Source organism: Lolium perenne, chromosome 6 (genome assembly GCF_019359855.2).
Source record: "Lolium perenne isolate Kyuss_39 chromosome 6, Kyuss_2.0, whole genome shotgun sequence".
NCBI classification, from domain to species: domain Eukaryota; kingdom Viridiplantae; phylum Streptophyta; class Magnoliopsida; order Poales; family Poaceae; genus Lolium; species Lolium perenne.
The window spans coordinates 263,294,521-263,318,296 of NC_067249.2; the positions used below are offsets into that span (position 1 = coordinate 263,294,521).

General features: G+C 46.1%; 1 protein-coding gene, 1 long non-coding RNA gene and 1 pseudogene across 13 annotated transcripts; 2 read left to right on the plus strand and 1 right to left on the minus strand.

Moving 5' to 3' along the window:
* Positions 1-440: 440 nt before the first annotated feature.
* LOC127305424 (uncharacterized) lies at positions 441-7,109 on the minus strand. 12 transcript variants are annotated; one of them, XR_011746238.1, is made up of 12 exons: positions 6,601-7,105; positions 6,155-6,497; positions 5,773-5,833; positions 5,492-5,547; positions 5,282-5,312; positions 4,751-4,823; positions 4,310-4,550; positions 3,757-3,973; positions 3,559-3,661; positions 3,312-3,436; positions 2,961-3,123; positions 441-1,965 (listed from the first exon to the last, which is right to left on the minus strand). It is a non-coding gene; the product is annotated as an uncharacterized lncRNA (long non-coding RNA). The 12 variants fall into 12 exon arrangements; XR_011746233.1 differs by having other exon boundaries at positions 5,282-5,385; XR_011746232.1 differs by having other exon boundaries at positions 5,282-5,408.
* Positions 7,110-7,353: 244 nt separating this feature from the next.
* Positions 7,354-13,239, plus strand: LOC127305423 (phosphate transporter PHO1-2-like; annotated as a pseudogene).
* Positions 13,240-19,960: 6,721 nt separating this feature from the next.
* LOC127305426 (KIN14B-interacting protein At4g14310) lies at positions 19,961-23,753 on the plus strand. The gene is made up of 3 exons (XM_051335842.1): positions 19,961-21,999; positions 22,100-22,725; positions 23,055-23,753. Exons 1-3 carry the CDS (start codon positions 20,035-20,037, stop codon positions 23,584-23,586), a joined length of 3,123 nt encoding a protein of 1,040 aa, XP_051191802.1. The 5' UTR covers positions 19,961-20,034; the 3' UTR covers positions 23,587-23,753.
* Positions 23,754-23,776: the final 23 nt, after the last annotated feature.

The window sequence follows — 23,776 nt, forward strand, 5'->3', positions numbered from 1 at the left end:
TAGATTTAGATGTGCGCCTTGGCGCACGACCCCGTGAAGTTCATGTCAATATACGTTCTATGTAACCGTGATAAAAATTGCATGATTCCATGAAGCTCACGTCAATGTATATTAGGTATAACGACAATCAAAACTAACTGGCTACATGGTAATACACTTCCTATGTTTCACAAAACTATATTGATAGGATGGAATTAGGATAAATCACACAGAACTGCAAACAAAATAGCAAACAGTATACCAAATAGGTCGGCAATCTCATAAACACATACACAGGTGGAACCATTGCATAGTTCGGGAGTTGCAAACAGATGCAAAATGCTAAGGAGATCAGTGGCCTCATCTCAGTGCCAGCGTGCCACAAACATATAGTAAAAGGCATAAGATCTATACCTTATGCTTTCTTAGTATGATGTTCTGGCCCCGTCTTTTGCACTGTCTTTTGCACTGACAAACATTATGTCAAAACTTTCTATTAAGCTTACAGACTAATGGAGGCAGGAACCAATACGAAATCATTATTTGAGAAGAACTTATATAGAACCAACTATTCATCTTACACAGAAGTGGATTTTGTTACATAAAAGTGGCATCCCCAATAACCTAATAACCCTCTGACCATACAGAATATAAGACATCGAATTCACCGCCTACTAATAACCCTCTGAGCCATCTTATTCACCGCCTACTAATCAGAAGTTGTTCTGATGCTCTTTGATGTCTTATATTCAAGCAGACATCGAATTAACGCAAACAGAGGAGAGAACGACTTGCATGACATCCACAATAAATAACCTACAGTTGAAACGTCCATATGGATAGTTTTGGTAAAAATATGTTGAAGGAGATAACCTTCATCTTGCTGCTGTGTAGACCTCCGCTTCTCCCCTTACTAAGCTGCAGAGGAAGACCTTCAGATAAATCCACACCTTCAGAATTGTTTAGTTCGTATAACTTAATAACTCAATAAGACCTGATGGCCAAAGCAAATTCCAAGGTTGGATCTGGTGATTAGAAAAACATATATACAATAGGTTCAGCTTATATAACTTGGCTTTGTGCATCCATGTGAACTGATTAACTGGATAATTTGGGAATGGGACAAATAGAAATAATACGATCAGTGCTTCAAGATAAATCAATGGGCATGTGCTTACAAAAAATAGGAATTTCCATATTGCAATGTCGAGCACATCGTATCAAAAAACTCGTTTCCCTCATCTTGTGCGACAATTTTATTACCGATCAGGTATGGCTAGAGCATGTGTGCCTCTCGTGTGGTTTGTGTGCTACTAAAAATTATGCCATGTCAAAGATTACTCAAATACAATACTACTGGAAATCCAACTTTTCCACACAACATTCCACAAAGAGAAAATATATTAGGTTGCGTCAATATTTATTTTGTATATCAACAATAAAATTTAACTCCTAATATCTCAAACTGAATGGTCAATTAAATTTAGAAAAGCAACAAAAATCTTCTAGAAGGGAAAATGCATGTCCTTCCAGTGAACCACGGAAAGATACAGCAATTAACCGAGTGCGATGAAAAATGTGCTCAGGTGGTGAGACCTCAACTATATGGGACTTTCATGGTGAAATAGCGTGTCTATTATAGGTGTCATTTTGTGACAAATAATCAAGCTTAATTACAAATGAGTGGTAAAAATGAATTGTAATGAAGCAATGGACATTATTTTACTAACATGATTTGATCACAACTAATAACAAAATAAATATGTATCATAACTAATAAGTATTAAAGGAGAAAAGACAAAGCCTATAGCTCCCAGACCAAATAGAGCAATGACCACCCTTGATAAATTATAGTCCCATTTCTTTACTAATTTTCAGCAATGGCTGAACTCCACCTCACCGCTCAGCTAGTGGACTTAACATAGAGCAATCCCACTTCATCGACAACCCCTCATCAGAAGAAGGTAATAGGCAGATAATTTGATACTGAAAAGATTTAGTACAAAAATATATCAGGTTGATTATTTACCATTAGGAACTATACAAATCATAAACCACCTAAATATTTATGGTAATTTTATTTCAGGCTGAACATGCCATCTAAGAAGCTTGTGAAAGATGAGATCAAACAGAGAGGTTCAACGTCCAATAAGAACCTTTAACATTAGTATATTTTTAGGATTGATCTGGTACACAGTATACAAACACATCAATGGAGGTTACCATAAAATACATACCTTGCACACATTGGACATGATATATAAGAACAACAATGATGGTCTTTGTAGAAAAAAATTTATTGGCAGCTATTGCATATAATAGTGAAAATTATTTAAAACACCTGGACAAAATAAAGGTTTTCATATCATGTGCAAATGGGCTATTTTGTATGAACTGTCATAAATCAGAATTGCTGCAAGCAGAAGCTGTAATTTTATGCTACCACTGCATTTATGGGAGTTTCACATCTATATTTGTACAGCTTGTGCATTGGATTTTCTAGTTGGCATAAATAAAAGTTCAGAATCTTACTTCATGTGTTCATGATTCAACTTATGTCACTGTACAAATGCACTAGCCAAGTTTTTCTTCCTGTACAGTCATCTACCTATGAGCATATAATCTAGCATTTATTTTCTTTTAAAAATCCTTCCCGGATAAGTACATGGTGGCCCAAAATCTGAGAAGCTCGTGATTTTTCTCTTAACTATATATTTGAGATGCAAGACATCCATGACACCCAACAACGTCAACTGAGTCTTCCCTGTTTCTGATAACACTGAACTGAAGATTGTTTGTATGTTGTATGGGCATAAACAAATTTAAAAAGCTGAGAAAATACTGACGCGATCCTTGGATACCCAATGAAAATAGACATGGGCAGATAATTTCCTTCCCATTGAAAGTCTTCTCTTTTCTCTCACAAACATTAGAGATCACACAAACAACCATGTTAACACTTCTATTCAGAGAACATTTACCTAGTTTGCTTCAGGGTTTCGAACTCCAGTTCTTGTGATGATGGTCTGAGCTATGATGTGCTCCTGTGATGGTCGCCCTCTTGCATGCCTCCTTTGGTGTTCCCTCCAACTCGCTTTGCGCTGCCTCCCACTGCCAATGGATGGCCATGGAATAATCCTTCCCCTATGGAAATCGCACCAGTAAACGATGTGTATTACATTGTACTAAATATCTACGGAAACCGATGATACCGGATACATAGTAGAATTACCAGCTGATGAAGATGAGCAAAAGAACACATCACAGGCTGTATATCAAGTGTGCTTCGAATAAACAAAACACATAGATTGTGTTTGTAACATGGCAATCACCTGTCTAGTGCAGCATGGTTTTTAGTCTAGGATTGCTTCCTCATCATCTTCCGACGCTCTTCCCGAGTGCCCAGCAAAGGTCACCTCCCCACGACTGCAGATTTTGGAGACCCAGGCATTTCAACCTGAATATCAAATGTCAGTTTTCACAAATAAGAGTGGCTGCTGTTGTAATTTTTTGTGATGCCATATCAACTTGAAAGCACACGAGAGCCGAAAGGAATGGAAAACCTATGTGGTTTCTTACCTTTGTATGGTCCTCATTGGACGCAGCCAAAACCATAGCATGCGATTTTACACCGCACATTGCCGCTAGTTTAAGATTTGCAGAGCACACGCACTTTCGGGTTCTGCTCATTTATACAAGAAAATTGAAAAATTAGGGAGGCAAAACCACCACAACATACCATTTTGTGACTATAAATTATACCGAGAAAAAACAGACCTGCATTTCTTAAAGAGGGATGTAATTGATAAGTGCGCTAACCACTGTTCTTGGTGCCGCTTCTCCAACATCTATCTCTTGTACATAAAGTGAATCAACATATAGATGCTTCTCTCCTTTCTGATAAGCCCTACCCAAATATAAAGCTTTGAAACTGGGAGTTCATCTGTTGTCTTTGATTGCAAACCACCAGATTGTTTCTTCTTTGAACTACCCTCTAGATATAAAAATGAGACAGAAAACTGGCAATTCAATTTCTGGAAGTATGAAATTGGATCAACAAAGACTAACTAGTGTTTCAGATAGAAAACAAATGCCAGTTTTTTGCGTTTTCACGAGAATTTTTTTTAGAAAAATGTTGCACTTTGCAGTAGTGTTTTCCAGGGAAATATATGAAGAGCACAACTTGGGCCAGAAAGAGAAGCATGTTTCTATAATGCATTTGTCAGTATGCTAGGATGGATTTTAAATTTAAATCTGATTCCACCGAATAAATTGTCTCCCATAAATTTCACGCAACATCTACAGAGTAGAGTAAGGATGTCATAAGTACCAGATAATGTTGTGCCCTTGAGCTTATCAGCATATTTCTTTGCTATTTCATAAATCATTGGACTGGGCTCCAGACATCGACATGTTCACAGGAACCATGTAGATGCATTAAATAGCAATTCACACGAACTTTGCTATCTTCTTATAATTCAAGATGGTACTCAGCCTTTGAAAGACCATGCTTTTAGCATAAGATTGAATAACATTCTATATAAGGAACCCTGAATATCCTTGGGAGTGTCCTGCAGCAGCACAGGCATGAAAGCATTTCTTTAGATAAGAGGTAAGACCAACATAATTTTTGGCTGAATAAATGGAATAAAATAAAACTGTAAGGCATAACAACAAAAGCGAACTGCATAATAAAGTCACTTGTCATTCACTGCAGCTCTCCTAATATGTCTCATACGTGGCAATAAGCAATACAAAAATATGAACTCACTGGGACATGAAAGAAGACATCAGGGGTCTGTACAGAAAAATATCATTGTATTTGCTTCATACTCGATTAATTTCTGCAACAGGAGCGAGATAAAGCGAAGGCCGTTAGCTTATTAATGGACTATGAAGAGAAAATAAATGTATCAATGAACTTTAAACATTTTCGGTCATTCCAACTGATCTTTAAATTTTCTCTGAACTTTATATGTGGTTCAGGCCTTAAGTAAATCAAATAGAAGCTATTAGGAAACCATCTCTCACAATAGTTGGATTAATTTCTCTATCTATGGCTCAACCTTTATGAACTCAAGCTGATATATTTAAACAACACAGAATTCAAGATTTCACTATGAGCTTTTACAAAACTCAATGAGATATAAAGATTTTCTATCAACTCACAGGAGATTTATTTGTATATAACAGAGCTACTTCTTGTGGGAAATGTAGATCAACTTCAGGATGACCACTCTCAAGAAATATATGAAGCCACTTTGAACACAATATTAGAGAAAGAAATGAAGAAGACACTAACCTGTGAGCCGAAAGCTACACCAAGCATAAATCTTCAGCAAAGCGAATAGATGCAGGTAACAAACAACGACAGTAGAGCAACAGTTTTAGACAAATCCTTCAAAACTTCGCCCAAAAACAGAGGGAGCCTTCATTTATCCAATAACATAGCCAGGCATGACACATAATGACAAATTTATGATAGACGCTACATATTATGAAGAGCACTCACATGCATGTCTGTGGCTATAGGTCTTTCCGACCATCACATGCACCACACCTGCACATCTATCAAATGACCAACAATTTCGAGATGAGTTCAACAACAACACGGACCTAATAGTCCGCTGAAGCACCTTCCCATCACAATATACATAAAACTGCATCCAAGCTTTGAACTATTATTGAATATATGTAAACAAACATTGCTGTTATGAGTCTCCACCATGTTATGGCCTGTAAGTTCTGAAAACATTGTAGCAATTTAGAGAATACAAGAAAGAGGATGGATACCTTGCGTGGACAAAACGTTTCCACAATAGTCGAATGGGGGGAAATCTCTAGAAAACAGAAACTGCACATCGAAGAAAATAATTCGAATTAAAGAGAGGACATAACAATACGTTGATCGTCAGTGAAATCGATATAAGTACCCAACTTAATCGCATATAAATCTCTCTCATTATAACATCATGGTACCTTAACTTCAAAACTGCAACCAGCTAGATGCAGCCAAGGTATTACCTACATTTCTTAGCTAAGCTTTTCATCAAACACTTTGCACGCGCAAGTAAAAATAAATCTGGACAAACCAAGATGGGATGTTCTAGGGGCTTCGTCTCCACTTTAAGCTCAACCTCAAGGAAAGAGAGAGGGGGGAGAGGAGAGAAATAACCTGTAGGTCTCTGAAAAAAATGAATAGGCGGAGGAGGGCCGGCCGTTCTGCTGTTGGCCGGCGTCTTTCCAGCCAAACCGAAGCCAAGCACTGCTGAGTTACGTCTCACCCGCGAGCTGCTGCTGCGGAGGCACAATATCGGCAGCGGGGGGGAGGAGGGCGGAGGTGGAGGCTGGGTCCCCGCATCAGTCTCCGTCTTTCCTGCTAGCTTCCACACGTCGAGCTCCATCTCCTCCGGCCAAATCGCCCTGCTTCCTGTAGCCTTTCCTTGTTCGATCCATGGAGAAGATCAGCAGCTGGGGGTGAGCGGTGGAGGAGGCGGCGGCAGCCGAGCAGGATCCGCCTGGAGAGAACACGAAAGGGAGGGGATTAGACGCTCGGGGCTGGGCATCGATTGGGTGGAGATAGGGCTGACTGCAAAACGGCGGCGGCCGACAAAGACGAGCCTTGCCGAGGTGAGGACGAACGCCTGCGGTGGTGCCTGCGGCTCCTTCCGAGATCCCATCCCCATCGATTCGGCTCCGTCCTGCTCGACAATAGCTCCCGCCGCGGCTCATCCAAGAAGCCAGAGCAGGAGCCGGCTGGCGCGGGTGGGTCGTGGCCGAGCGGGTCACGCCATGCTCCACCAGCGGCGCCGCTCCCCCGCGCTGTGACGCGCTCCACTGCGTCGGCTCCACCGGGGGCGCCTCTCCGCGCGCTCGCGACGCGCTCCACCGGCGGCGGCTCCACCGGCAACGACGCTCCTCGGCGCTCACGACGTGCTCCACCTGCGGCGGCGTCGCTCCCGCTCTCAACCGGCGGTGCAGGGAGAGAAGGAGAGGGAAGAGAGGTGTGCGGCGGCGGGGATGCGGGCGCGAGGAGAGAGGAGGAGAACGAGCGAGGCGGCCAGGGATTGGGTAGGTTTCCTACCGGAAGCGAGGGATTGGTGGAGCGCGACATCGGGCCGAGCGGGCTTTTTAGCGACCCATGGATAAAATGCGGGTTCACGGGAGGGCCTCACGCCCTGGACGGAACGGCCGGCTGAGATCGCTCCACATCAGCTCGATCGGACGGCCCAAAATCCAAAGCGCTGTGAGAGCTCCATGAGGGTGCAGCAATCATACCATGGGATAAGCACGATGGCTTGTGCCATGACTCCTGTCTGTCCCTGCCCCCCTCCCATGTAAGCTCGTCCCGGACAAGAAGCAACTCGCACATATTCCACCGAGTTCATCGTCGAGGAGCAGACGGCCGGTAGTACGTATATATAGAGAGTACGGAGGCGGCGAGCGGACATGGTGAAGTTCTCGCGGGAGTACGAGGCCAGCATCATCCCGGAGTGGAAGGGCGCCTTCGTCGACTACAAGTGCCTCAAGAAGCTCGTCAAGAAGATCAAGGTCGCGCGCCACGACGAGGATGAGACCTCCGACGCCGATGCGCTCGTCGCTGGTGCCGCCGGTGGCTTCTCCGTCCTCGACCCTGTACGCGCCCTCGCCGCATGGTTCGCGCCCCCCAAAGTACATGCTTGTCCGGTGCGTGCCTCTGTCCTTGTTTGGCAAGTTCATTCTCACTACGCGCGTGCACGGTGCTGAACTGCTGATGTGTGTTTCTGATCGACGTGCATTTCGGCAGGAGGACGAGGAGAGCTCGGATTCGTCGGGGGAGTTCGTGCGGCCCGCGGCCAGGCATGAGCGGGAGTTCCTGGAGAGGGCGGACGAGGAGCTGGAGAAGGTGGACTGCTTCTACGAGACGCAGGAGGCGGAGCTGCTGGGCCGCGGCGAGGCGCTCATCGACCAGCTCCGCATCCTCGCCGACGTCAAGCGCATCCTCGCCGACCACGCCGCCTCCCGCCACTCCCGGAGCCTCCTGAACCGCGCCCGCTACGTGTCAGCGACGGCGCCGCTCCCGCCGGCGCTAAGCGGCTCCGGCAGGTTCCTGCCCTCGGTCTCGGGACTCGCCTCGCCGCACTCCATGTCAGGTAGGTCTATGCACACACACGCACGCACGTGTCCGTTCGTTGGTTCGTTCGTGTCAACGGCTCGATCACCTCCTCCAGTCCAGCCAACCCAAACGTCACGTCCTTTATGCATGCACGCCCGCACATACAAACACGTGACAAACTCCACCTTTGCAGACGGGAGCGTGGATGAGCTGCAGCAGACGCAGATGACGGAGGGCGCGGCGGTGGCCGACGAGGTGATGGCAGCGCTGGAGCGCAGCGGCGTCAGCTTCGTGGGCCTGCCGGGCAAGAAGGACGGTTCCAAGGGCAGAGGCGCCAGCGCGCTGCAGATGCCGTCGACGGTGCGGATCGACATCCCGGCGACCAACCCGGGGCGGGCGGCGCTCAAGGTATGGGAGGAGCTGGTGAACGTGCTCCGCAAGGACCCCGCCGCCGCCTTCGTCTACCGCAGGAAAATCCAGCACGCCGAGAAGAACATCCGTGACGCCTTCATGGCGCTCCACCGCGGCCTCGAGCTCCTCAAGAAGTTCAGGTACTATGTTCAAAAAAAAACAAAAAAGTTCAGGTACGCGCGCCATCGCCCTCGCGCGACGTCATGCGCCTGCCAGCTGACCTGGGCACCATGCACGACTGATTCTCAGTTATTCAGTTTTCATTTTCTTTTACTACCTGGTGTGGTTTGTCTGACTGCTTTTTCTGTTGCCGTTTGAATGGATGCAGCTCTCTGAATGTAAAGGCATTCACCAAGATTCTCAAGAAATTCGTCAAGGTACGTCATATAACACACTGCCCACTAGCAATCACATGTGCGCTTTACTCAATTGATGGACAGGAACCGAGTATAGTCTTAAACAATAATCTTAAATTTACACTTCTTGCTAGGAGAGTATATACTGGTCATCATGTAGTATCAACTGAGTATAACCAAATAACACACATCTAGTGAAGGTCCAGTCCTAGTGAACGGGCGGCAAGCAGATACAAACTTTGCAACAACGTAAACAATAGAAGAAAAACTAGCCCAGCTCTAAGAAAAAGGAATTAGTGATAGAATTGTTGACATACATGTTTAAACCGATGTGTTTCGCTATCGACAACTTGTAGAGGTTCATACCAGAAAACAAATAAAATCTAACTACCGCATCCCGATTGCCCAGATCTATCTAGGAATAATGTTGTAACGGAGATGGTTTCGGTGACATCGAAAGAGGTTAACGTTTCACTAGAACATGGATGATATAGTCGTACTTGTTACCGACCTCAGGTCGTGTTCAATCCTCCTGGTACGACATCAAGTGTTGCAAGTGCAACACCTCGTAGTTTCACACACATACGATGCTCAACGACGCTCCCGTCTCCGTTCCAGCAGAGTGTGGAGGTAGATCTTCTGGATACAAATCCCAACAGAGCTCCCGCGTACTAGGTGGAGTAGCCTCCCTCCGTGCACAGTTCTTCGAAGAACTGCGTGTGGGGGAGAGAACTAGGGAGAGGGGGAGGAGAGGCGCCCAAAGGGGGCTCTCCCTTTTACCTCAAGGGGGGATTGTGTGCTCCTCCTCCCTCAACCCTCCACCTTATATAGGGGGGGCAGGGGTGGCTGGCCATCCCTAGAGAGGGGGGCGGCTGGGCCAAGATGGGTCCCACGCCCCAAAAACCTAAATCCTAGCCGCCCCGGCACATTGTCCATGTGGGGGGTCGGACGGCTCCCTATTAGGCTTCCTTTCGAAATGGGCCCATTAAAGGTGGGTTGCCTTTTATTATTTAATAGAATACTTAATTAATATATAATTTAATTCCTGAGGATCCGAGACACCTCTCGAACCACTCCGAACAACTTTGGATAATCTCGGAACCATTTTTAGTTATCTCTTCTCTATTCTACAGTGTTTCCAAAGAATCCAAAACTACCTTAATTAAATTTCGTTGAACCCTTAAGTGTGTTTCCCTACGGTTCGAGAACGAAACATACATGATCGAGACACAGCTCCGACCAATGATAACCATGATGATCCCCGTGTGTTCTACGAATATATGAAGTTGTTGAACCGCAAACGTCAAGTCCAATTGGCTTTGTTACTTCGATACTAGACTTGTTTGTGATGTGATCATCGGCATCATCATACCTAGTTGGATCTTGCTACCGACAAGACTATTCAACTCGTTCACGTGTGATTCCGTCCTCATGACCTAGTCATGTGTTACAACTTGGATGTAATCTCACCGAGTGGGCCGAGAGTATCTTCCGTCACGTGGATGAACAAATCTCATTCTTGATACATACGTCTCAACATATCCATTCAAAATACCCAACGCACACTTTTATGATTACCATGCTACTGTGTGACGGTTGATGTAGTCAAAGCAGCATCTAGTGATAGTGATTAGTATAATCCCATGGTTTAAGTATTAGGTACTACGCTTTCATACTTATCGCAATGATGAACTTTGTAACATAATCGTGTTGCAATACTTATATTGGAATGTCCATCATATCATTCACCCATGATATGATCCCATTGTCAAATGACGTATATGTCTATGACGGGAAACCTCAATCATCGAATGATCACAATGAGCTAGTTCACACATATACTCACTAGGGACCATGGTTTACATACCACATGCGTACAAATGTTTCTGATTGATACAGTTATAGCATGACATAAAACTTACTATGAACTATTGATATAATAATAAATACTCTTTATTATTTGCCTCTAGGCACCATATCCAACACAACTAACAGTAACAGCTCTCAGGTGTCGGAGCAACAACGAGGAACGGACTTGTTTTCGGAGAAGATGAAGAGATCGTTGTTCAGCACATCCGACAAGGTATACCATCATCTTACAAGATTTTTTAACAGTTTCAGACTGAGTACAAACTTCAATGTAAGTACTGTGGAATCTTGAGCAGGTACTTCAGCTAGCGGATGAGGTGGAGTTCCTCTTCATGAAGCACTTCGCAGACAACGACAAGATGATGGCCATGAAGTACCTCAAGCCGAAGCTTCCCAGGAGCACCCACATGATCACCTTCCTCGTAGGCGCGTAGATTTCAGATACCAGATTCATCTATATATGTGTCATCTATGGTTTACGAATTCTAATTGTTGTTTTTCGTTTCGTGTTTTCAGGTTTGTTCACGGGCACATTTGTGAGTCTGTTCATCATATATGGTATTTTGGCCCATGTTTTTGGCATTTTTGCCTCTGCTGGAAATACTGCCTACATGGATGTAGTTTACAATGTTTTCAGGTAAGCTCAAGGGTGCTATATTACTGGCATGAGCTCAGTGTTTTTACTTATTTTATACTATCTGGATTTAATAGTTGATAATCAAGGGTGCAATTTTAGTTCAGACTGACACTAGTTCGTGCTTTCGCTCTTTTGTAGCATGTTTGCGCTCATCAGCCTGCATTGCTTCCTCTACGGATGCAACCTATTCATGTGGAAGAGGACCAGGATAAACCAAAATTTCATCTTTGATTTCACCCCAAACACCGCTCTCAAGCACCAAGATGCCTTCCTCATGTCTGCGTCGATAATATGCATGGCGGTTGCAGCGCTAGTGATCAACCTGTTCCTCAGAAACGCTGGTGCGTCCTACGCCAATGTTGTGCCTGGCGCACTCATAGTGGTAAGCAACACAACCATATATGGGACGGCAATACATAAGTCAGGTTGTGTTGGAACTGATGTCATTTCTCAAATACCATTTTAGTTGTCAATGGGACTTTTAGTATGTCCGTTTAACGTGTTCTATCGCTCGACGCGGTACTGCTTCATGCGCGTCATGCGGAACATCGTACTCTCTCCATTCTACAAGGTAAATTATACATACAATGTTTTATGACTTACACACACGCTGATATGAACATCTATCACTTGTGCTCCGGTGCTTTCTGAAATTTTTATTTGCACAACTTTCAAAGCAAGATCAAAGGCTGTGGTTAGGAGGAGTGGGTCTTGGGAAGTGGGCAGTTATACGCTGCGGTGATCACAGCCATCCATCTGCTTTGGGAAACGTGCAAAAAAAAGTATTGGAAAGCACAGGAGCACTCCTCAACATCTATTTGACATGCCTTCCTATTGATGAAGGTTCTGATGGCCGATTTCTTCATGGCTGATCAGTTAACTAGCCAGGTAATAATTAGACTTGCACAATTATCTTTAACTGGGAGTCTTAAAATGCAAGCACTTATGGGTTAAATGGTATCTGTTGCAGATTCCGTTATTAAGGCACATGGAGTTTGCAGCGTGCTACTTCATGGCGGGAAGATTTAGGTCTATCCCATCTGAGACGTGTACAGATAGCCAGCAATACAAGCACCTAGCCTATGTTGATTTCCTTTCTCCCTTACTATTGGAGAGCTATGCAGGTATAAATCTACATATGAACAACAGAAAAATTTCTAGTTGTTAATCATTTTCACACTTAACATTGCGAACATGTTTTGAAGTGTTTAAGAAGGTACGTAGAAGAACACGACACAAATCAGCTTGCCAATGCCGGCAAGTACGTGTCAGCGATGGTTGCAGCTGCTGCCAGGTTCAAGTACACTGCTACACCAACGCCATTCTGGAAGTTGATGGTTATCATATCATCCTCAAGTGCCACTACTTACCAGCTCTACTGGGACTTCGTCAAGGACTGGGGCTTCTTCACCCCAAAATCCAAGAACCGATGGCTTCGAGATGAGCTAATCCTCAAGAATAAGTCTATCTACTATGTTTCAATGGTATTGTACTTTGTTAAACTAATTTATAGTACATCATCAATACAATTTAGGAGCACTTATTCCTTTACAATGCAGGTGCTAAATCTGGCACTTCGTCTACCCTGGACGGTAAGTGTAATGAAGATTCGTGTTAGTAAGAACCAGACTCGTCTACTGGATTTCTCCCTTGCTTCACTAGAAATAATTCGGCGAGGACACTGGAACTTCTACAGGTATTTGAAACTAGTATAGAGATGGAATCATTCTCTTCAGTTTAGTTTTCTACCTGGTTTAAAAAGTTCAGTGTTTTAGTTATAACTTGGGCACATCGCTGACCGCAGGCTGGAGAATGAACACTTGAACAATGTTGGCAAATTCAGAGCGGTGAAGACTGTCCCATTACCATTTCGTGAGCTTGAAACTGACTGAAAAGAAACAGAGTCCAATATCAAGGGAATTTAGGATCAGAGTTCCAGGAATTGTACGCTGACCCTGGTAGTCTTGTTGTTTGATTTGCTGTTGAGGCGGAAATAAAATCTTCGGAATGGTCGCCGTCGTCTATTCTTGAGCCACCTTCCTTTCGTCTCGGCTTGTTTCGCGCGAGGTGAATCGAGGTGGAGGGTGCTGCCACCAGTTCGGCCGCTCAATCAAGTTAGGGCTGATTCGAGGCCGGCGTGCCCGATTTGCCGACTACGCGACATGCCCCTATTCGGGCTACCAAGCATTCGGGTAAATACCAAGATATATATTTTTGTTCGATTGGTTTAGTTTTTAGACAAAAGGAATTGTAAATAATATTGCTTGTAACGTTGTAAATGAGTTCGTCCATGGTCATGTGTTTGTCGGGAGCTCTTTTTTGAATACTCGACAATGTCAAGAAATTTGAACAATGATTTGTTTGACGATAAATATATCAAGGACATCATTTTGATGCTAGCCGTGAAATTGAGGAGGAGAACCGGAGAATACGGAAGATAACCAAAGTGGGTCGTTTATTCATGATTAGGAATCGAGCTCTGTACCATGAAATTCTTATGAAGGACTAGCACGATGCCCCGCGCGTTGCAGCGGATTTTTCTTTTAGTAATATGGAGATTCCTTCCTTGTATCATCTATCGGTATTGTGCCCCTTTTCATCTCGCCGTGTACATTGTCTTGATACTAAGACTAGTCATAGTGGGAAGTAACATAGTGGTTAGTAACATCAAAGTAGTATCATATATGTCTTCATTAATTAGCTTATAGACTCATTGTATCTTGAAAAGTGTGATGTTACAGTAACTAGCTATGTTACTCCATCCTCTTCTCTCTTCATTAACTCACTGCCACATAAGCAAATTTGCTGAGTTGGACACTTAGTTACTAGTGAAGTTACTCTCACTATGAGTAGTCTAATATGTGGTAGATACACCATGACAACAGATAACACAAGGTTTCATGGGGCCGTTCTTGACGAGAAGTAGCATGTAGGATCAATCGCTGCGCTGCAGCTTTAATTAGCGCGGCCACATATCTTTGTCAATTTTCATGGCGTCAACCAACGGTGTAAATTTGGCAATTTTAAGCTATGTTGGGTCGGTACTAATCTAATCTATCTTCATCGGCAAAGGCAACATGTCTTGTCCAACAGCCACAACGCCCATGGATTCACGAATCTCTGCACGTCAATCTTACCTCTGTCCATGTCTTGTGAAGGGGCTTGTGGCCGCCTCGGCTGTCACGGATGGAGAGTGGATATGTAGTTAATCAATCTTCTCTCGCTTGATCTCTACTAAGATCTGGATGTGATGAGAGCTCATCAAGGAGGACCGGCCACATATAGAAACATGACGTTGTTCTTTTGTCCGGATCGAATAGTGCAGAACTCGGCGAACAACAATTTCTCATATGTATGAGAACAAAAGCTCGTGCAGTACCTTGACCCATGTGCATCATCGTGCCAAAGATTAAGAACAGATTAGACAGGATTAAGACATAAGTAGAAATCAACCAGAGCAATGCATCACGGAACTAATTATCTAACCATCAATTGATACACAGGAGATGATCGGAAGCTTTTATTTCGTCCTGATCTTAAATTCGAGTATACCTAATGAACTACAAACCTCAATCGATTACAACTGCTGAACTACCTCGCAGGAGCAAAGATTGAATCAGAGGTACGGTGTCTTCAATTGCCTTTCTTCCTGGGGAGATAAAATAAGTTGCGGTCATCGGCCATCTCCGGCGCGCGGCTGTGAAGTTCCTCAGGGGGAGGGCGAGGATTAGCTCCTCCTTAGGACATGGGATGAGCAGCAAGCGTTCGAGGCTGTTGTAATGTTGTCAAGCGAGCAGCTCGCAGCGGCCTACAGAATATTTGTCAGCGGACGGCGAGCACCTGCTTGGCCACCCGCTCATCCCCTCGATCTGCAACTTGCTTGTCTCGGTCGCGACGGCCGCAGCAGAGGCCAGCACCGCACTTGGATTGATCGACAGGCTTGGGCGCGCGTATAAGTTGGCTTGCGCCAGGGGAGAGGATAAGAAGAACGAAAGATTGGACCGGGCACGCCAGGGAATAGTACTTCTTTCGCTGATCGTTGTGGATTCTGAACGAGAGATTTGGCGTGGGCTGTTGGGCCTTTAACGATCGTGACATGGTCAAACATTATTCATGCTAGTCACGAAATAAAGTCATGAAAAGATAATAAACCATTCAATACTTTCTCATGAGCTAAAACAAAACACAAAACATGTAATAATATTTGAAGGTTTAAAGGTAGCACACAAGCAATTCACTTTGGAGTGGCGGTGAAATACCACATATATGTATGTATGGTGGACACAATTAGCAAACTTTGGTTTTTGGTGGTTGGATGCACGAGTACATCTCATACTCAGTACATGCGAAGGCTAACAAAAGACTCGAAGTGACCAACTAAGAGAGCAATAATGGCCATAATCTTACATAGCGACATTAATCAAAGCATGTAGTGGTATTACAAGTCAAAAACTAAATGATCATAGAGTCTTTAGGTGACTGGTTTGAAGTTGTAACATGATGTAAACATGTGCCAAGTCAACCCAATAAAGCATCAAAGGAGAATACCACAATATTATGCTTTTTATGATGAAAACAAAACAAGATTCTTTCAATGAAGGAGTAAGCACTCTCAGCTATTTGAGACAAGTCATGCTACAATACTAACTACTAAGCATATGATAAAATAACATCCAACATGACATGCCAAAGTCTATGCCATAGTCTAGACAAGCTTCCTTTTTTGCATCACTATAAGCATGAAATATTTTACTTGTCTCCAACACCAATCAAATTATTTGAAACAACTCTCATAAATAATAATCAATAAAGACTAGAGAGATAATCATACCTTAATAAAGCAAATTAACAAGCTCTGAACAAAATATGAGTGGAAAAACCAGAGCTAAACGCAGTACTAGCAAAAGAGAACACTCGTAGAACAATAAGAGTGAAAACTAGAGTGTTCTATGCAATGAAAATGGAGTGTATCTCTCTCCCACACAAGAATGCTAGGATCCAACCATGTTCTACAGCAAACAAAAGAAAAGAAAACTAAAAACAAAAATAAAGACGCTCCAAGAACACTGGAGACCCCTGCAACACGTTGATGTCATTGTGTGATAGTTGCATGGTGGAGCATGACCTTCGACTAGTTTGCTGAACACCGGAGACCCCTGCAACATGTTGATGTCATTGTGTGATCCCGCCTTCCCAAAGAAAGAATGTCAAATCCATAGGTCATAATCTGCCACAGCTTCAAGCACCACACTGCAATATCCATGCCGCCCTTTGTATATACCTTGCCAAGCAAACAAGCAGTTCTTTCATGACCAGTGCATGCAATCGATGCTTCCAAGCATCCCAGGGAATCCTCTCGTAGCATTTTGTGCCATGATTCTTGCGGTCTCTTATTCAGTTGGTCCTCTCAAGTAGTATTTGCCAAACTTTCCCACCACAGCTCGGCAAAACTTGTACATGCACTCAATGTCAGTAGACTCACTCATGCGAAGGCAGTCGTCCTGTGTATCGGTAGGTGCTCCTTATGCAAGCATCCTCACGGTGGCGGTGCACTTCTGAATCGACGGGAACCCGACAATACCTACAGCGTCGTGCTTCAGCTTGAAGTAGGGGTCGAACTCTCGAACGCCGTGGAGGATATTCATGAACAAACCCTTGCTCATCCTATACCGGCGCTAAAAATTGTTGGCATGTGTTGCGTCATCTGCGAAGTAGTCGTTGTGCAGCATGGTATGCCCCTCCATCCTCTATCGGAGCTTCGACTTCTTTCTTCCCGGCCTTGAACCTCCACGGCGCGGCCTCTTCCGCTTCTCCGCCTCGGCGTCTAGCATGTTCTAGAGGGACAAGATGATCAGCAAATGCTCCCGAATGTCCTTGTCGAAGGGTTGCTCGTCATCCAACAATCAGAAAAGCATCTCGTCGTCGCTATCCATGCCTGAAGAAAAATTAACGGTTAAAATTCAACCGCGGTAGACGAGGCAACGAACAACGACCTATCGCGCCTACCTGCCAAGGCGTCGAACAACTTATGTGCGTGGAGGTGGGCCGGATTTGACAGCATGTTCTGGGACGCGTTGGCGAAGCGGCGGCGGGGAAAAGGCCATCCAGAGAGCTAGCCACCACGATGGTACCCGACTTAGAAGAGATCTGCCATCAAAACAGCCGACAAATCGAGCGCCGACGGAGGGGTGGGAGGCGCGGGATGGAAGGCGCGACGACAAATAAAAGGTGTGGACCAACTGTTGTGGAAGTGGTCACCGACAGGTGGGAGCCAACCTTGTTTTTCGCTGTGTCTAGCGTGCCCGGAGCGTCCCCTGTGGACTGGGGACGGGCTCGGGGCACCGGACTCCGTATTAGGCCCCGCCGGATGGAAGGAGGCTTTGGGGTGCGCGGCTGGGAACGAAAAATTGTCCGGTAGGGCGACGTAAACGGATGGTGAGCGACCGTTTGCGTCCGCGCGGACCGAAAATGCGCCTGGACCCTGCTCCAGTGGGGCGATGCAAAGTGACCAGGTCGTCCGCGGTGACGCAAATGCGTCCCAAATATGCGGCAGGTTTGCGTCTCCACGAACGTTGTGCGGTCGCGCCGCGCGTCCTCCTTTTCTTACCCGGTCCCGCACGTTAGGGACAGCGAAATCGACCGCACGTGTTTGCTTCTTTTTCCCCTTCTTTGCTGCCCTAGTGCGACGCCACCACCCCAACCCCACCCCTGCCGCACCACCGTAGTACACGTCGTCTTCTCGGTCCTCGCCGCGCCGGAGAATAGGATCTCAGTCGGGGTAGGTTCTGGCGCGCACCTGCATGTCCCCTGTTTGGGGGGCAAACATCTGCCGGTTTGCGCCACCCGGCCTCGACTCCCATGACCTGTTCGGTCAATTGCATCGGTAGGTTTCTTACTCGTGTTTTGGGCGCTATTGTGCGTGGCCATTGATCCGCAGTTGCTACCCACACAGATGGACATGTGGAAGATGTTGGACAACTTCCACGCGGAGGTCGTTGACTCCGCTTCCGACGAAGAGTCCGACTAGTCGACGCAGACCATGGCTACTGCTGGGGCCTCCATCCTCCACGAGTACAATGCCAGCTAGATGCCGGTGCAGCAGGGCTCTGTTAAGGGCCGCTCAAAAAACCTGCAGCGCAACAGAGTGGAAGGGCACCTTCGGCTCCACGCGGACTACTTCGACCACACTAGTCCGGTATTCCCGGAAAAATTGTTCCGACGCCATTACAGGATGTCAAGGGACCTGTTCATGGTCATTCTACGGGGCGTCAGAGACTACAAACCCTACTTCCAATGCAACCCCGATGGAACAGGTGCGCTAGGCTCCACCTCCTACCAAAAATGTTCCGCAGCTATTCGCATGCTATCATATGGAATGACTACTGATATATTCGATGGGTATCTTTGAATGGGTGAGAGCACCTGCCTTGCGTCCATGTACCAGTTTTGTCGATCCGTGATTGCCGTGTTCGGACAACATTACTGTAGAGAGCCAACAGTTGAGGATACAAGGCGGCTGTTGTCTATCAACGAGTTTAGAGGGTTCCTAGGCATGATTGGCATCATAGATTGCATGCACTAGGAGTGGAAGAACTGTCCATTTGGATGGCAGGGTCAGTACATCGGTCATGCGAAGGGACACATTGTCATTCTTGAAGCAGTGATATCTCAAGATTTATAGATTTGACATTCATTCTTTGGCATGGCCGGTTCCAACAATGACATAAATGTGTTGCACCGATCACCGGTTTTCATCAGGCTTATGCAAGGCAAAGCTCCCCGGGTGAGGTACGAGATCAATGGAAGTGAATATGACAAGCCATATTATCTTGATGATGGCATCTACCCTGACTAGGCCACACTGGTGAAGACTGTCCGTAATCCAAACACGTAGAAGACGAAGAGGTTTGCCAGGATGCAAGAGACTTGCAGGAAAGATGTGGAGCGAGGATTTGGTGTGCTTCAAGCTCGGTGGGCAATTGTCCGTCACCCGGTAAGAACATGGTCGCTGAAGATCATGCATGAGGTGATGACATGTTGCGTGATCATGCACAACATGATCGTTGAGAACAAGCGTCCAGATGGCCGCAATGAGCACCAATGGTATTTCCAAGGTAAGCTGGTTGCGCCAATCCTTGTGGCATCATCCTGACATGACTATCTACATATGAATATAGAAGTCGTTGACGAGATCGTGTCCAAACGTCTACAGATGAATCTGATTGAACATCAGTGTATATTGACTGGTCATGAAGACAATGCCTAGAGAAGTACCATCTTATTTTCATGTAGATTTTAAAATTTGGATGTAAACTGAGAGTACTTTAAACCTGTTTATTTTCGTGCGGACGAGCAAATGCGTCGATCCACTGGAGACACCCCAGACGTAAACGGACACGCGGACCAAAACGGTCATTTTCTCGTCTGTTAGGCATCACAAGCGGATGCACGCAGACAATTGGCGTCGCCCCGTTACTGGAGATGCCATTGGTTTTTCGAAAAAAAAGCTGGTCAGTCGCTTGCACGGTGGGTCCACTCCGCGCCGGAAGCATTTCGAAATTTGAAACGCGCCCACCCAACCTGTCCTCCTAAATCCCAAATCAGTCAGTTTACTGCTCCCAAATCAAATCCTCCAACCATTCCCTCTCCTCTTCTCCCAAGATCCCCCAAACCCTAGAGCCCCCGGCATGGCCTCCCGCCTCAAGGACCGCGGCGGCGGCGGCGGGAGCAATGGCGTCAAACCCGCCACCGCCACCGCCCCTCGCGCGCTCACGCCCAGGCCGTTCCCCCTCTCCTCCTCCGCCTCGCGCCGCACCCCCTCCGCCGCCGCCTCCGCCGGCGGCAAGGAGAACTCGGCGTCCAAGCCCTCCAAGCAGCAGCCCACGTCCGCCGTGCGGTGGTCCACCTCCTCCATCCCGAGGGCCAGCCGGATCCCGAGCGCCGTCGAGTCCTCCAAGCTCGTCGCCACCCTCCGGGCCACGGGGTTGCCGGGGAGGGCCTCCGTCGGGAGGGACGCGGATGCGGAGACGGGCCTGCGGCGGAGCGTCAGCGGCGGGATCAGGGCCGCGTCCACCGAGAGGGCGAGGAGGCCGGTGAGTTCCGCTGCCGCTGCTCGGGCTTCAGATGCGGCCGGCGCCAGGGGAGGGAGCGGCGGGGCTGCTGCTCACGAGACGGGATCCAGGAGGGACGGGTTCGATTCCAGAGGGCGGAGGGCCAAGGGGTCGGAGGAGACCAGTAGGAAAAGAGAAGCCTTTGATGCCAAGGCCAGGCAGACAGATGCCGTTGGCAGGTGCAGAGAGAGCCTTGATGCCAAGGCGAAGCAGGTCAGTGGGAAAAGAGTGAGCGTGGATGTGAGTGCAGTGAAGCAGTCTGACGAGATCAGAGGGAAAATAGGAGGAGCGTTTGTGGATAAGCAGAGTGATGAGGCTGATGGGAGAAGGGAGGCCATCGATGCCAAGGCAAAGCTCGGTGATGAGATCAGTAGGAGGAAAGAGGAGGGGCGCGATCTGAAACTGGTGAGGGAGACCAGTCCCAAGAATGCTGTTGCTGGTCTTGCTGGTCCAGCGGAGGCTTCTTCCAAAGCTGCGCCCTTTTCTGCTACCCAGAACGGCGGTGACGGAGGCAACAGTTCTCTGATCCCGGTGTTCACCGTGCATGTGGTAGACTCATATGATGCTTGTTCCGGTGTGAGAGAGCACCGTCAGAAGACCGAGGAGTGTAGCAAGCAGGGGGAGAAGGGGAAACTGGCTGACAAGATTCGAGTTTTCGAGAAGGCAGCAGCAACAAGCGGGGAAGGAAGACCAGCAAAAACTTTGGGCAGCGTGAACAAATACCCAAGCCGGCTGCACGAGAAACTGGCTGCACTGGAAGGGAGGGTTCAGAAGATTGCCACCGATATCAAGAAGACCAAGGAGATGCTGGACGAGAACAACCCAGATGAGCCGAAACAGATATTGTCCAATATCCAGAAGGAAATTAATGATATTGAGCAGGCGATTTCTCATGTCAAAGTCGACAATAAGGTTCAGTTAGGTACTGAAGATGGCAGTGACTCTGAGATCTCTCAGGCTAAGAAGGCTGCAAGTGTAAAGCCACACGACCTGAAGCCTGCTGGAAAGGGAATGAATACCGATGAACTGGAGGCAAGGTTTTTCCCGCACCATAAACTTTTGAGGGATCGTAAGACATCTAGTGCTACTCAGCAGGAGTCGTGCATGGTGCTGAAGAACGGAACCGTTGAGCCCTGTGATGATGAGAACAGTATAGCCATGGAGTTTCTGGCTTCTTTGGATGGCGAAGAGAGTGACTTCTTCAAGAATCGAAGAGCTAAGAACTTGGAAAAGAACATGATTCGTGAAGCAGCTGATGCTAGTGGCAAGACGTCTAGCCAAGGTAGCTCAAAGATTCCAGATGGCTTAACTCATGAAGTGGAAATGGAATTGTGTGCTGCTGAGAACCTAGAAGAGTTTGATGAGCAGGAAAACAAGTCATCGATGGCCATACAGGAGGAAACCGAGGAGCCTTCCAGTGATCAATTATCAGGGATAGGAAACAAGTCTGCAACAGGTGGATGGTTCGTTTCAGAGGGGGAAGCTGTTCTTCTTGCTCATGGAGATGGTACCTGCTCCTATTATGATATTGCAAACCATGAGGTACTTGATTATTTACTTCACATATTGTTATATTTTCGTAGTCTTTAACACCCATATTTTTTTGTTCAAGTAATGACTGCGTTGAACTTTACTCATACAGTTCAAGTCTGAATATAAGCCTCCCAGTGCGGTGTCACATAATACTTGGGGCGATTGCTGGTTGATTCGTGCCCCAGGTGTAGATGGATGCTCTGGTAGATATGTAGTTGCGGCATCAGCTGGTAATGCATTGGAACCTGGGTTTTGCAGCTGGGATTACTACAGCAGAGAAGTGACAGCATTTCATGTCGAGGATGAGACACCTCGTCCTTATGCTGTACCATTATCCAGGAATGTTCTTGGGCCTCTTCCTAATATAGGCTCATCAAGATCTAGTGTTGCTATTTCAACCGTAGAGCAGCCACAGTGGTGGTACAGACCATGCGGATCTCTCCTCCTTTCTACTGCTACCAAGCAAAAGATGATCACAGCTTATGACATCCGAGATGGTGATGTAGTGATGAAATGGGAAGTAAGCAATCCAGTACTGGGAATGGAGTACTCCAGCCCACTACAATGGCGCAGCAGGGGGAAGGTCGTAATTGCTGGGACCGAATCAATTGGGTTGTGGGATGTGAATTCGCTTAACCCGCAGCCCTTATTATCTGTTGCTACTGCTGGTAAAAGAGTTTACTCTCTTCATGTGAACAACACTGATGCTGAGGTGGGCGGAGGAGTTCGTCAAAGGTAATTTAGAAAATCTTTCCTTAACTACATTTCACTGTTCTGATGCTAATGCCATTTTAGATTTTGCCTAGAGTACATTGACTTGCTTGGGAAAAAGGCTTTGATGTTGGTGTTACATTTAGTTGTTCTAGTTAAGCTAGATTTTATTTTTTATTTCTTTGATTACCCATAGGCCATGGGTCAGACATAAACATCTGATATTTTGTACTGGTCATTTATAGAGCTGAAATTTTGAAATAGTGTTAAGTATTCGAAGCACTGTAGGATGCTCTGCTAGTTATGATCTGTCCCAGCTCCATCATTAATTTGTATGTGGCTGTGTTTTGCAGAGTTACATCATCTGAGGTGGAGGGAAACGACGGTGTTTTCACTACGCAAGAAAGTGTTAATGTGTTGGACTTCCGTGTACCTTCTGGCATTGGTCTTAAAATGGCAAGACACGGTGGCACGGCGAACTCAGTCTTCTCTCGTGGAGATTCAGTATTTATTGGTAGCACAGATGGTAGGCTGCAGATAAAAGGGGGGCTGAAATCACGAGTTCAGCAATATTCACTCTCAAAGGGAAAGCTTGTTGCAACCTATGAACTGCCAGAGTTCAATGCCCACTTCCATCACTCTTCGATAACCCAAGTGTGGGGCAATTCCAACGTTGTCTTGGCTGCGTGTGGTATGGGATTGTTCGCTTTTGACACCTTGGATGAAGAAGGCGTCCAACAAACTTACAGCTTTGACCGTGCAAACACCATTGGAGCAAGAGAGGTTATTGGTTCTGATGATTTGTACTGTCCTACATTTGATTACTCATCATCGAGGGTTCTTCTGGTCTCGAAAGACCGTCCAGCCCATTGGAGGTACTTGTAATAGTTGTTTGTTTGTGCAACCTGTAATATATGTACTTTCTTTATGCTTTGGTTTTGTAGTCATCTGTCGTGATAAGCGTCTTGCTTTCACTGTATTAGGAGATAATACTGTGCTTTTACTCAGTTGATTTATATCCATTGTATCCCTATTTTATCTTGTTTCTGTTATTTCTCTATGTTCTTCCCAAACA

Bases quoted from the DNA above. Each gene is read 5' to 3' on its own strand.
- LOC127305426 (XM_051335842.1), top strand. From the start codon at position 20,035: ATGGCCTCCCGCCTCAAGGACCGCGGCGGCGGCGGCGGGAGCAATGGC. The intron at 22,000-22,099 runs GTACTTGATTAT...TTACTCATACAG, and splicing joins ATGATATTGCAAACCATGAG to TTCAAGTCTGAATATAAGCC. The intron at 22,726-23,054 runs GTAATTTAGAAA...TGTGTTTTGCAG, and splicing joins GGCGGAGGAGTTCGTCAAAG to AGTTACATCATCTGAGGTGG.